The sequence below is a fragment of the Bombus terrestris genome, chromosome 10, assembly GCF_910591885.1.
Source record: "Bombus terrestris chromosome 10, iyBomTerr1.2, whole genome shotgun sequence".
NCBI lineage: Eukaryota > Metazoa > Arthropoda > Insecta > Hymenoptera > Apidae > Bombus > Bombus terrestris.
In genome coordinates, this window is record NC_063278.1 from 19320621 (window position 1) to 19334856 (window position 14236).

Genomic DNA, 14236 nt, shown 5'->3' on the forward strand with positions numbered 1-14236 from the left:
ACATTTGTTGGTACGAAAAGACCGAGGATGAAAATTTCAGTTTGGCTAAAACGATGTTTGTCGAATCAGCACGTTATAGTCATTTGAATATTCGAGACGCCCATTGAGCAATCAATGGGTCCATTCTGAACAGTGTTTTGGAGGATTCTCGCGTTTCCTAGAGTACGTGAAAAACGATTGAATCCTCCAACGAGACTAACCATGGGTGTTTTGAAAGCAGTTTTAAGCTAGCCAGTGCATCTTAATTACTTCACATGAAATCAATATTCTCTTTCCAAGTGAATATCATGTTCTGACAGATCAGCCAAATGATCTTTAAACGTAGATGTCGATTACTTATTGGTTTAACAAACATCGATTTAGCCAGGATGATAGGCTTCCCCAAAATTTGGTTTAGTTTAGGGGCCCCTAAATGATTATTAGCTTCAGGCACCCAAAGGGTTGAATCCGTCACTGACTACAGTGATTCTTTGCACATACAAACGACATCGAGGATTGTTGCAGAATCGGAATAAGTTCTTCAATATGTACATATATACAGAATCTTGAACAATTTTGCTTGAGATAGTAGCTTCTCACTGACTACAACAATTGCAGTGAATAAGGCCAGGTGTTTCAATTAAAACTTTCCTGTCATATTATTTTTCCATCTTTACCATGTTTACGCGATGGATTGGTAACGATATCACGTAGAAATCTCTTTAGATTCTCAATCTGAAATTATTAAAAGTTTCAGCGATTCCTGTGCGTCAGATTTATTACGATGGATGACGCAATACGCGAAAGCTTTTATAGCAATAATCCAATAATAATAAACAATAGGAAAAGTTAATCCAATTAACACTGGATGAAGACTTAAATATTATACGAATTATTTTAAAGCCTTTATTTACCGAGGAAAAGCAGAAAAAATTGCGAAATATGAAATTGGATTATTTCGTGTTTTTCAACTTTTGAGCGTGTGTCGCACGCTCTTTTTATTTTATGAAACAGGACCGACAATGAAAAATGTCAACGATAAATTACACCGAGTCCCAGTCCTGCGCGCCCTTTGTGTTCTCATTATCTTGATACCACTGATATGTTATAATCAAAGTTATAAAAAACGAGAAAAATTTACATGAACAAATAATGTGCAATTTCATTGGCGTACGTTCATTTATAGGTAAATGTAACAAGAAGTTAATAACAATGTTTGATAATTTTATTTCTCACGTTCATCAAATATTTGCTGATTGGATCTTTGATTTTTTTTTTTTGCTTGATTTCATTCATCGAAGATTGTTTTTTAAACGCTTAATTTACTAATTAGTTTTGTGGAAAAGCTAAACGATGATGTAATTAAAAGCTTTGTAGGATATGTAACATAAACAGTCACAATCATGTTGTTCTCTAGAAAATACCATTAAAATATACAAATGTTAGACTCTAACACATAGTTTTTTCTTTTTCAATTAAAATAAATATGCTTTTGATTTTTAAAAACTAAGTTAAAAGTAAATGTGTTAGCCGAAGTATCTAACCGTGTCATTGGAACTGGAAGACCTCTGCCAGCAAGATATCATGTTTTCAACATTATTTTCGAAAAATATTGCTGTATCGTTGCTTTTTATTTAATTAATTTGAATTTCGCACGTATTTGGTGTAGCGTCGCAAAGAAAATAGCGAAGAACCTTAAATATTATTTCAAATTAAAAGATGGCAAGGGATCGAGGAGCATCAACACACCTACAATTTTATGTAAAGCAATAAACGATATACTATATACACAATTCTTCGTACAAATTAGGTAAATAATTGCCCAGACAGACATTAAATACATTACGATCTAATATTTTGCTTGTACCATATTAAAATTCATCATAAACGTTTTAAAACGCAAATTTTCTTTATGCAAATAGATACAATTAAACGAAAGGGTAGAATAATAAGCTTCAGATAATAAATGACAGACATTTAGAAACAAATTAAAAGGTGATACGATTAGAGCAACGCATTATGGATTAGCTCGTAACTGCGTTTCACGAGTATGCACGTCAAACAAAAACTTCATTTCAGTGAGTTTGATGCGTATACTCGTCATCGCTTGTATTTATACCTAACCCTGTGAGAGATTTCTAAAACCAAATTCCGCGGTTAAATGTTTAAAAAGATATTTGTATTTTCGAACTATCGCGGGGAGACGCGGTCGTGAGAATACGCGTCAACGGGAGTCGTAAATTCCTGTTACGATTGCAATAATCGACACCACGAATAGTTCGATCCCCTGATTTCGGTTAGGATAATAGGGGTGGTTCAGTTAGTATAACACTGTGATTCACAGAATTATAAAGTATGTATTTCCAACACTTAGTCTACACGATTAAGTAGGTATAAATAGTTAACAACTTATCACACGAAGATAATATAGATGTGTACAATAGAGCAAGGCTCTTACAATTGAATTTAGTCTATTAGTGGACGTAGGATACAGGACGTAGGACTGTAGGATACTTAATAGAGTAAGCGAATGTTCGACAATGTCGCGAACCGACTTGGATTACGCTCCTCTGGCGTTGTATTTAGAGTTAGACTTTAGGCGTTAGATTTTTGACTCTGTGGGAGCCATAGGAAAACTCGGAACTGGAGGTACTGTGAGAGCCGTAGGAACTCTCGGCCTTGTAGGCACGTTGAGAGCCGAAGGAAGACTCTGAAGTTTTTTCTGATGTGATTACGGAGGAAAGCTCGGTATGGATGTGCCCTTTGAACGAAAAACGCGGATTCGTTGCTTACATTTTTTGTTAGGAAAGTGAGGGCAATGATCCGCGATGCCGATTGGTTATGACCAATGTTGGGAAGGAAGATAGAAGGAAGAAGCCCCCTACCAACGTAGGCCCTAGGCGACATTGTTTATGGGAAAACTGGGATTTTCCGTTAGGTAGATCTCCGTTTTTTGCGTTAGGCCACTACCCGCTTTCTCCGTAATTCTTAAGAGCGCGTAATAAACCCAAGGACCTTTTTAAAAACTGGCCGAAAACACTTCTAGAATTAAAAAGTCTTTTCGGGCAAACAGATTGACTTAAACCATATGTGCGAACAATGCAGTTAGGATTTCAACTTTATGGTGGGTCCTTGGGCCTATGGAGGGTTCGAAGGACGACACGTAGACCGTTGGCTGTCAAGCCGCGCGGGATGGAGTGCACCGCGGGATTGCGCGGCGGAACAATATTTCTTTCGATTTTGATAAAAACTACGTTAACATTCACTTACATTACTTTACGTTATTTATTCTTTTAGAATTTTTAATAAGAAGAAGCGAAAATAAAATTTGTGATTCGACTAACTTCAACCAAGTACGTTGGAGAAACAGATCAACAACGTCTCTATCGTGATTTCCATTTTATCATTAATAATCATCTACTATATATTCCTTACTCTTGACTAAACTCTGTAAAAGAAAGTTACATGCGATAAGATTTAATTGGGTCATCCTTCGAACTTCGACGTATAATATTCTACTCTATTCGACGCAGTGGAACTTTTGGAAGTTTCCTACTGTCACGGAAACGGATACATCAGCCAATGCTCCGAGGACGCATTTAGACTTCCATCTGCTACTTCTTCGTAATCGGAAATAATTTGTCGTGTCGCTTTCCTAGCCTGTATCGGCAAGCTGCGCACGAACGACGCCAAAAATAGCATTTCGTCTAAGCATCGACGTAATTATAATAGCGGCCATTAGCTGGATGAGCTCCGCAACTGGACCTAGTAATCATAGGGCGTTTAATTAATGTTCGCGTTTCTTAATGATTGTGTTAGGCACGAAGAGGTGTACGCCTTGCCACGGCGATGAACCCCGTTGTGAATTCGAATTCGAGTGGTACCTAGCCTCGTATCGATATCGCGCGTAGGGACAGCAAGTTGGTGGATGTAGGAGGATGACTCGATGAGAAATCGTATCGAAACACGCACGTCCGCTCTTCCTTTCTACTTGCTAATACTGAATCCTCGTATGAGTAGAGAGAATTCGCCTGACAGCTCCACCTCCTTTCTCGCTAGTCTACCTACTTCCACCCTCTTTCTTTCACTCGACTCGGCTCCACTCGCCTCGCCTCGCCTCAACTTGGTAAACGTGCTGCGACGCGGTGTGTTGCCGATCGCTATGGCACTCGATCGGCAGGGTCATTGCGAGACGAATCGCGACACCAATCGCGACACCAGGAGGAAACTCTTCTGCATTTGCACCTGCAGCTATACCTCCGCATCGAGTCCTGAAAACGACGATAGCGTTCACTGTTTTCGTAAGTCATCTTCTCGTCAAGTTCGATGTTCATTTGCTGTTTTGTGTGTAATTTCCTGCGATGCTCGTTTCCCAACTTTCACGTTATTTCTCGTTATGGTGAGATATTTGTGCGAACCAGGCGTGAACACGAAATCTTCCTTAAACGTGAGACAGGTTACGATTTTGAAATGCATTTAAAAACAAAGGGAGAAATATCTGTTAATTATCCGCTGACAAAGAAGACTTTAGGAAGCCGCCCTTAATTTTTGTTTAAGTCGATTTTGTGCTTCTATTGGTCTGTATCTAGTTACGAGCCATTCACAAGCCAAGGTCAATTTCAGATTTTTAAATTTTTTAAACTTTAAAGATAAATCGATCGCTTATCTCGTGTAGTATATTTCATCAATTTTCGCTGCTTTTTGTTTTATACAGTTAATCAATGGTGCAAATATGCGGCTCGTGTGTATTTCTAAAATTATTAAATTTTTTTTTATTTGAATGTATTTTACAATCTATTCTCATTGAGAATTATAAGTAAATAAAATTATTAAACGAATCGGACCTCATATCTATTATTTAATAAACAATAGGTGGTAATCTTCTAAGGAGACAAAAGTACCTAAACATATTAGCAATTTCACTATGAATTATATGTATTCTTTAGAGAAACTTTGAGTATGTGAGCTTCGCGATAAAGATTATAATTTTAATACAAATCGTTGTAAATTACTGTATCTTATATCATTAGTGTATTTCATGATTGTAAATGTACATCGTTAATTTTATAATATTTTGAACTCGCCACAGGAGAAAATCAATACGATGATTTTATCAGCTATAATTTATTTTAATATAATTAATTGTCTGTATCGATTCTCTGTACATAATCGTAGCATGTCTCTTATCTATATTATACATTGTTACTGCTTATCGACCCTCGACGAAATACGTTATATTTATGGCTGCTGTATTCGTTAATTTTCGCACGCTACACGAAAGAGTTATATCTATTTGTATCTAAATAACGATCACTTTTATATTAACGATAAATGTCATTTACAGAACCATTTGTCGGACTAAATAAACGATTATGCATTTGACCTACAATATACCTACATATTTCAAAGCTTTAATTCATTCGGTTACCTCAATTAATTTACGTGTATCATGCATTCAAACATCTTAATAGCGGTACAAAGTCTGAAGTGAAAATTACGCGTGTATTAATTAGTTCAATGCTTTAAATCCTATTAACGATATCATAGCCACCGATTCTTTGTGTTGCTTATCCCGTAAATAAGTCAATTCTAATCCTTTTTACATATTGCCATTAGTTTTGTAAATACACTTTCTATAATTTTTACTTTGAAATATTAGCAGTGGGATACAGAGCTGATTTTATTCTTGAATTTTATTATATCATTTACCAAATTAACTCGATCCATAAATTTAACTATGTTACGTTAAACGATTGTTATAGATGAAAATGTTAAAAGATTGAATATAATTTATTGGCATAGAGAATCGCAAATAATTTTTCTTCGGATATTCCAGTGCTCTATGTACAACTACAAGAGAGCACTGCACTTATTTTCGATGTATCGGTGGTGTAATATTGATTAATTCTTAAAGCGAGCCGTCCAATTTCCATTACATTAGCATATAATTTTAACGCTTGTAACGCTTATAACGCAACACCGCAGGCCCTTAAAGATAAAAGCAAGAGGATAGGGAAATTTGTTTATGAAGTAAAACGATCTTGTTATATCGTTAGAAACAAAAACGACGAACCGCTTATTTCAGACATCGTCAGATTATCGTCGTTACAAGAATCGTCAATAAAGCTTATTAAAGCGAATGTAAGACGAAGTAATCCGACACACTGGCTCGTGTTATGTTTCATTATCAAAAATGATAAATGCACGTTTGTTGAAGGCTGGGGGTAGACTCTTTTGTCTCTGTCATATCAATTTTCATAACACAAAAAGGGGGAAATATATCTAAATCGAGCGATACCCTAATTTATTTAAAAAATATCTATACTCGTACGTCGATAAATTATCCGATATTTTGTTATTTCAATACAACGTATAATAGGTACGTCGTGCTTGCCAATTATTTTCTTTATTCACCAGTGCGGGATAGTTCAAGATGGATAAAATTAACGTTTCGTTTGTTCGTTTTCATTGTGCTCTGTTCTCGGTTAATTTCCGCACGCTAACGTCGTGAGTTCGGAAAATTCACGGTTATTTTCCGACGGCGACCTTTCATGTCCAAACCATAAAAGCACCATCACGTCGATCAAAATATCACTTTACGGATGGTATACTTCCGCAGCAATAATTTTTGTCCGGTTCCGCCACATTTGAAAATCCGCCAGTAACGTCCATAACCTCACGCGTCATGGAATTATGTATACATATACCCACATTACATATATTTAACATCATTTTGTACATATCAACATCACCAGAAGCATGATTCAACAAAATCCTTTCAACCTTTCTGAACAGAAAACCTAATCGTAGTTTCACCTGGGCCCCGTTAGTGCACATTGTAGCATAACCACAAACGTCGGACAATCTTACAAATCGCTATAGTTAACGACACCTAATACATATTAACTTTACAGGTACAGCGAAATCTTCATTATCTGAACATCTATTACCAATACATTCCAACGTTCGATCAAAATGTTTTGTTGTACGATTATTGGAATCAGCTGGAAACAAAATGTAGTATGTGAACTATCGCAGTGAAACGGGAGATGCGTCCCAAGCGACACAACCGTAAAGACACATTGAAACGTTTACAATATTTGAAGAACTTTTAAATAAATTTTGAACGGAGTAAAAAGAGCATTGCATTATTCAGCGGTAAAATACCTTTAACGGTAAAATAATTTATCAACATGAAATAATTACGATTCGGAACAAAACATTCTTCCCATCCGAAAGCTTCCCTTCTTTTCTCTTTACTAATTCGAAGGTTCCACCGTATGTATATATGTGTGTATATGTTTGTATGTGTTTCGTTTCCTACTTGATACAGTGGAACGGAAAAAGGAAAACGTGAAGAAAGGAGAAAATGACGCTTTGCCGTGTTTTACTATTCGAGCAACCGCGCGACACACTTTCATATAATAAAAAAGAAAAAAAAAGAGAAAAAATATGTATCGAATCGAGGGCTTAACCGCACACGGTTATGAACATTGTTTTGATTTTGTTTTAGGTACGCGGAACGCAGTCAAGCTGGCTGCCTCCGCCGGTAACCCCTCCGCTGCCGTCGCCGCCTCCGCGCATCCTCCTGTGCTTTGGAGCTCGCGCAGGAAGCCCGGTAAGTCCATATGTATACGCGTATTATTTCCTACTCGCATTTTCATTTCACATCCGCGCTTAATGGCAAAACTAAATGCCAAGAGAACATTCGCATCACCTGCTCGGTTTCTTGCGAAAGTGCAATTATTGCGAGCTGGTGGTTCCAAGTTGTTACTGTTAGGAGAGCAACAAGAAGAATCTGTCTTAACTCTTAGTCGCAGTAAATGCCAAATGTAAATAAAAATGCCAAGAAAGTTGCGAGGAAAAAATCGATGATGACGATGAAACAAGGCAGATTACATTTCAAATTGTTCAAATTGTTAAATTAAGACAAAGAACTCGTTTGGAATATTATATGGCGCGATAAGGAATTATTTAATCGATACTTAATCAGGGAAAATGCAATTTTCCATATTACCGGTTACTTAGACCGAGTATTGCTATTATTAGAATAAATCTGTCTTCTTGATGTTTATTCCTCTTCGGTGGTAGTTTCTTACGTCCAATCTGAAGTACCATCCAACGACAATAAACTGAATATCGCAGTTGATTGAATACATAAATGACAAAGATAACATGGAATAATGATGTACTCGTTCGTAAAGAGTTCAAGCATGATAAAGAGTACATTTAGATTGTAAACATATTAAATAATACGCAGTTATGTAAAACAGTATCGTCTGGAGAAAAAGGTAACTTTTGTTGTACCGTTGCGCAATAAAAATTCCTAAAAAGTAAAACACGACGGTTTCTTGTGTCGTTCGGATAGCTTTTGCACGAGTTTAAAGATACGATTGAAAAAAAGAGACAACGTTGGCGATTAATGTAACGTTGCAGCGATTGGTTGTTCGTCCTCGTCGCGTATCTGACAGGGCTGCGGCCGCGAAGCATGCAATTGGCCCGGGGGTTAATTTCTCCGCGACCGGCTAATTTGATACGAGCCGTGCTCGTTTGACCCCCACTTATTGACCCTGGCCAGTTAATTCGCAAACTCTCAGAGGTCTTTTGGGATTGGAGCATACAACTGATCGTACGTTTCGTATATCTTAATGATAGATTTTGCAATAATAATAATTTTGCAATACGGCTTTCATTTGCACACGTTCGCCAATTACGAGCTTCGTTTTAATCAGAATTGTTGCGAATATAATGTGGATTAATATATATCGTATAATTGTTCTTCAAAAAACTATATATTTCGTTGGTATTTTTTCGAAACATGGTTTATATCGACGCTTATTTCGATTTAATGTTAATGTTAATTCAATAAGCAATGCGTGAACGTAAAATAAACGAGCATTAAAAACCACACAGTTAATATGCAGCATAAATATTTGAATAAATAGCAAAATATATGTTACGATAGACGATAAATAAGATACATAATAATAGGTACAACGCTATAATGAGAAACTATATGAATATTTGCAGTAGGGAATAATTATGTCACTAGATCTAGCATAAAAGGAGTTTAGTTTTAAAGAAACGAGGAATGTTGGTCTATATTTTTTGAACGAATGTATTAAGAAAATACTAGAAAGATATAACGACAATTTTAATCATTTCTATAAAGTACAAAATGCTATTTAAAAAATAATAATTAAAAAATAATAAAAAGATAATAATTTAAGATTTCACGTACAACTTTATTTATAAAATTAATAACAATGCATCGTCGTTTTAACGATATATCTTTCCTTTTAATTTACTGACCCTAAATTGCAAGACTTCCATAGAATTATATCGAGACTAAATCATTTATTTTAATGGTATGCGACGATTTCTAGTTATAAAAATAAATAAAACAATTGTTTATGGCTTTTAAACTTTAAACTTTCACAAAGTTTATTAAATTACATAACTTGCGGTGCTTCTGTTTTCGATCATGTGTTTAATAATAGGTATGTACGTTGCGCTTTGTTGCAACGTTTCCACGTTTCAGATCTGCATCGAAGAACGAACGTGTACGAAACAATTCGGAACAGATTGCACCGTACTAATAAAAGCAGGATTGTTTGAACTAGAAACGTTTAGAACGTTGAAGATTCGGACATTGCATCAACATTCACTGTTCAGAAATCTAGATATTATTTATTCAAAGATTACATTGAATTTTTCTCGATATCGTATTCCATAGTTGTCTGTAGTAATTCGAAGAAATTGCAAGGACTGATTGAAACGACAATTTTTGGGAAATCAATCCTATTGACGAATATTATATACAGTGACTTGCAAAAGTATTCGTACACACAAAAGAAAACTTTTACCTACGTGCGTATATCGTGTGTGCTATATAAAACATTTTGAAATTTTATTAACGCTATAATAAGGCGCTATAGTGCCACGATAATATTGGACAAATTTGAATCGAAGCTGAAAATCTACATAGAAATTGCAAGGATGTTTGTTACAAACTGATATCTGGCAAAGTTAATGCACTAATGTATACTAATAGTATACATATGAATAGTATGAATACGAATAGTCACTTTGAGCATGCAGTAAGCGTTAAGGATGATCTCATTCGATACTGAGACTTATTAATATTACGGATGACTGCATATTTAAATGATTTTGTAGTCTGCGTAAAATATATTTGCAAATACATTTGTATCAAATATCTCGTATCCATAGCGCTTAAAACAATAGTTGACACACCGTGACACGTACGTGAAAACGAATTTAGGAAGAAATTCCAACGATAGCCGAAGAAATAACCCACCTAAGGATATATAATACCAGACTGACGTATTTTCGCAATAACAACCAAGGATCTCTACACGGTTAATCTACCCAGAATACTCCATAGAAAACATCCAAAGGACCCTCTTCCGTAATGACAGAACGTTGATATAAATTCTCTGCACGACTGCTTTCTGCTGAGAAAAAAGCTACGTGGTACACTTTCCAAACCTGCTACAGAAATTTACCGGATGTGACAAGTACTCAAAATTATTATAATAAAATAAAGATAAAAAAAAGAAATATCTTGTAACTCGTGTATACATCTCCAAAGTTGTTTAAAATTTTATCAATATATATAATTGTGCCAGTTGGACGTCATTATGATGCCAATGCAATTTCAAAATGTGTCGTATAACAGACACGATATGTTCATAAAAGACGTCGCCAAGTGTACGAACACTTTTGCGTGCAATTGTAAATATTTTATTTCTGCGTAGAAATATTTATACACATATGTGTTTAAACATACTCTTCTACATGGAATCAGTAATTAATGTACATACTACATGAATGAATACGCATACGTACATTTTTATCGTATTTTATATACAAACTTGCTTATGCGCAAAACGAAAAATGTGACAATTTCGCGCTGTAACACGAGCAAAATGAACGAAGGTAAACACGAAAGGAGCGATACTTGGAGCAAATACGTACAAATATAACATGATTAATGTAAGTATAACATAACATATGACAATCCGAAAAGTTCGAGCGAAACGAATGAAAAATGACAGATGACCTTTCGATCATGATACGAAGAAACTACCGTGACCTTGTTGGAGCTAGCAGCGACAGAAAATCGAGGCAAGCGTTCCCGCGGCATTGACACGCTTGTCAATGCCAATGGCAGCGTGGTTCGAGGCACGCTTTCAGACCGATCTTTTACCCTCTCTCTTTCTGCCGATCCTGTCTTACGATATATCTCGTGTTCCAAACAAGTTATGTTATTACTTTGGCCCGTACGTGGGCCGAGAGAGGAAGGTCACAACCTCCGGGAATTAGTGGCGTCCTAATTGACATATCCGTTCGAGCGTTTTCTGCTCGAAGAAGCACAGCTGCGAGGATCAAAGTCGACAAAGGAAGGAAGGATCTCGTTGAAAGCCAGCCGTCGAGATTATGAAACGAAATTCTGACCAAGAAATTCTTTGAATTAAAGAGTTTATACCTATCCCGGAAAACAGCTATATCATTTCATCGTTACAATTGTTCCTATTACTTTGCAAATTGTCCATGCAGGAGACACGTTCAAAAGGATATTAATTAAAATAGAACAGTACATTTTTCCCTTGTCAAGCGTCCTTATATGTAGCGTACATTTAAATGAATTCTCAAATGTATCTGTTACGATGGCTAAATACTATATGTGCAATTAGTACAAAAGCAAATTATAAAAGATATAAATAGTTTGCACATTTAGGATATATTAATGAAACTAGTTTTCGCGATATATTGATTATTATATGAATGTGACTTTTATAATATATATATCACATTCGTATAACAATCAATATATCGCGAAAACCAGTTTTATTAATATATTCTAAATGCATAAACTATTTATTTTTTATAATTTATTTTTGTACTAATAAAATATATGTATATGAAGCACTCCGATATAAAGTAACTTTTCAAAGGCGCTACATATTTTATTCGTTTAATTATAATATGTAATTCCAATCGATAAACATATTCAACTAATATCTCTGTAATTATGTCAAATGAACACAGGATGATAATTATTTATATATAAAGGTATATTTTTAATCATATCGTAATGATTAAATATTCTAAACACTGTCTTATCTGTATGCATATATACGCTGATTTATTTATATAGCATTTTCACAGATATGGTCAAACTTCTTAGGCATCGCGAACACCGTATAACATATCGAATTATGTAGCATACATTAAATGTAATTAAAAAGTTAGGATACAGTAGAGATTTTCGTCCCTTATTGGATATGCACACATTTTGTGCAAACTACAAATTAACTTTGAAAATTTCAAATATATCGAAGTTTTATTAACATAGATCTCGTAATATCATTACGCATAGCGAGCCCCAATTAGCGACAATTAGTATACAGAATGATAAATTATGTTCGACTGGTACAAAAAGTAGTATAAAAAGTGGTACAAAACTCAATTAGTTTTTCTTTAATTCTTCATTGATTCGTTTGATATATTGTAACATTCATCATACAGACAATTTTTAGTACAAGAAATTAATATTAGATTAGATTAATCTAGGCTTCGCTAGTTATGATAATCATTTTTGCGTCATATACCGTTATATCTTTTAAATAAAAAAAAAAATCATTAACGCAAGTGATATATTTTTCTATCTAACTTGATCACTTTCTATGACCTTTTGATAAAACTATCATTATCATTTCTTTTCCCTTTTTTGATCCAATAAATTTTATCAATATAGTGTTTATACGATACTTTCCTTTCTTTCGCGTTCTTTTTTCACCATTTAAAAAGCTTTTAACAATCCCAACCAGCTTTACCGAAGGCTACCAAGCGCTTTATATCGCAGTAATAGAATGCGTTAAAATTTTGATTAAAAATTTCCACGATTTTATTTATTTGTTTATTTATCGTTTTCCTTTTCTTTTCTTTAAAATGCGGGGAAAAATGAATGGTCGTATTGCGTTACCAGGAAAGAAATTTGTTTGCGAACCATAGAAGTGTAAAATGGGAATGTTACTTAAGACTGTGACACGAAAATGCAAGCTTAGCAGTAAGAGGAGGAGAAAACGATGCACGGGTTAATTACGAGATCGCTGCTAAGAGAATTCCTTAACGAGTACCCGGTCGATTAGAGAGTTGCAACTGCCGGTCGTCGTGAGGTAACGGTCGTGACACGCGCGACTTCAGAAGAGAAATCTTCTTCCTTTCGTTCCTCCTCTTTGGTCATGTCGAGTAATAGCGAGCACGCCAGATGGATCTTGAAATCGCGTATTCGTCAGACTCCGCGCCACGATGAAATTTATCTTTCAAACGAAACGCTTTTACTTTGCCGGAACATTCATTCATTTCTCATTGTCAGACATCGCAATGTTTCTCCGAAGCCTACGATGTCCTTATCAGAACATGTTACAATATCCGCTTTATGGATATCATTCTTGCTTCCTCGAATATCGATGTTGCAACTTTTACGAGACACGTTTCGCATTAAATAATTTATACATATCGATAATTTCGATGTTAACTATGTCTTTTACAACTGTTTGCATCGCATTTCTTTTATAAATCACTAGCTCGCAAATGAAAGATCTTTCCCAGCAAAAGGACAATGCTTGATAATGTTCCGTTAAGAAGCTTCGTTTCAGCTTTAAAACGCAGAGCTCCTCCGGTATAATCGTAGCAAGAATAATCAGCTCATGCAGATCAAATTTCTAATACGAATTGCAAATAGGATGTAGGTGATATTTCCTTAAGACATGTAATAGAATTTTTAAATTTTCTTAAAAAGATCATGACGAAGTCATTCTTGGATCGCATCCAAGAATAGAGACAGCAGCATAGATTTTTCGCGGAATCCCTTCCACGTTTATATTTCTATTGGCATAAAATTTGAAATGTGATTTCGCGGTAAGAATCCGTCAGCTTACTTATCTCAACTTATATTATACATATATAATCACAGTTTTCCAGGAACTTTGTGACTCGTTTACGCGTTCGTTCGAGATATTTCTCGCTGAAAAGATTGTGCACATTAATTATGCAATGATCCTATTAAATCTTCGTTACATGTAATTTTGTTCTCGCGGGCCAGACTTTTGCGGAGCAAAAGGAAGCTGAACGTAATTAAAATACGTTGAATACGTTTCAATAGGACAGCTGCTTCGAAGAATCGTAGACACGTTTGACGACTTTTTTTCTTGTACTTCGTGTAGTC

At 35.3% G+C, this 14236-nt stretch overlaps 1 protein-coding gene across 14 annotated transcripts in view; it reads left to right on the top strand.

Moving 5' to 3' along the window:
* Window positions 1–14236, top strand: part of LOC100644530 (dual 3',5'-cyclic-AMP and -GMP phosphodiesterase 11) — a 146746-nt gene that overhangs the window by 62899 nt on the left and 69611 nt on the right. For 10 of the 14 annotated variants that reach the window (XM_048409719.1, XM_003398546.4, XM_020865194.2 and 7 more), the window contains one exon: window positions 7493–7597. Coding sequence is in view for 3 of the 14 variants with exons in the window: in XM_048409718.1 (XP_048265675.1) it covers window positions 7493–7597 (105 nt within the window). In the remaining 11 variants the exon portion in view is untranslated. Of the gene's footprint in view, window positions 1–4038; window positions 4281–7492; window positions 7598–14236 lie in introns of those variants that run through there. The other 4 variants (XR_002308130.2, XR_002308129.2, XM_020865190.2 and 1 more) reach the window with 3 other exon arrangements.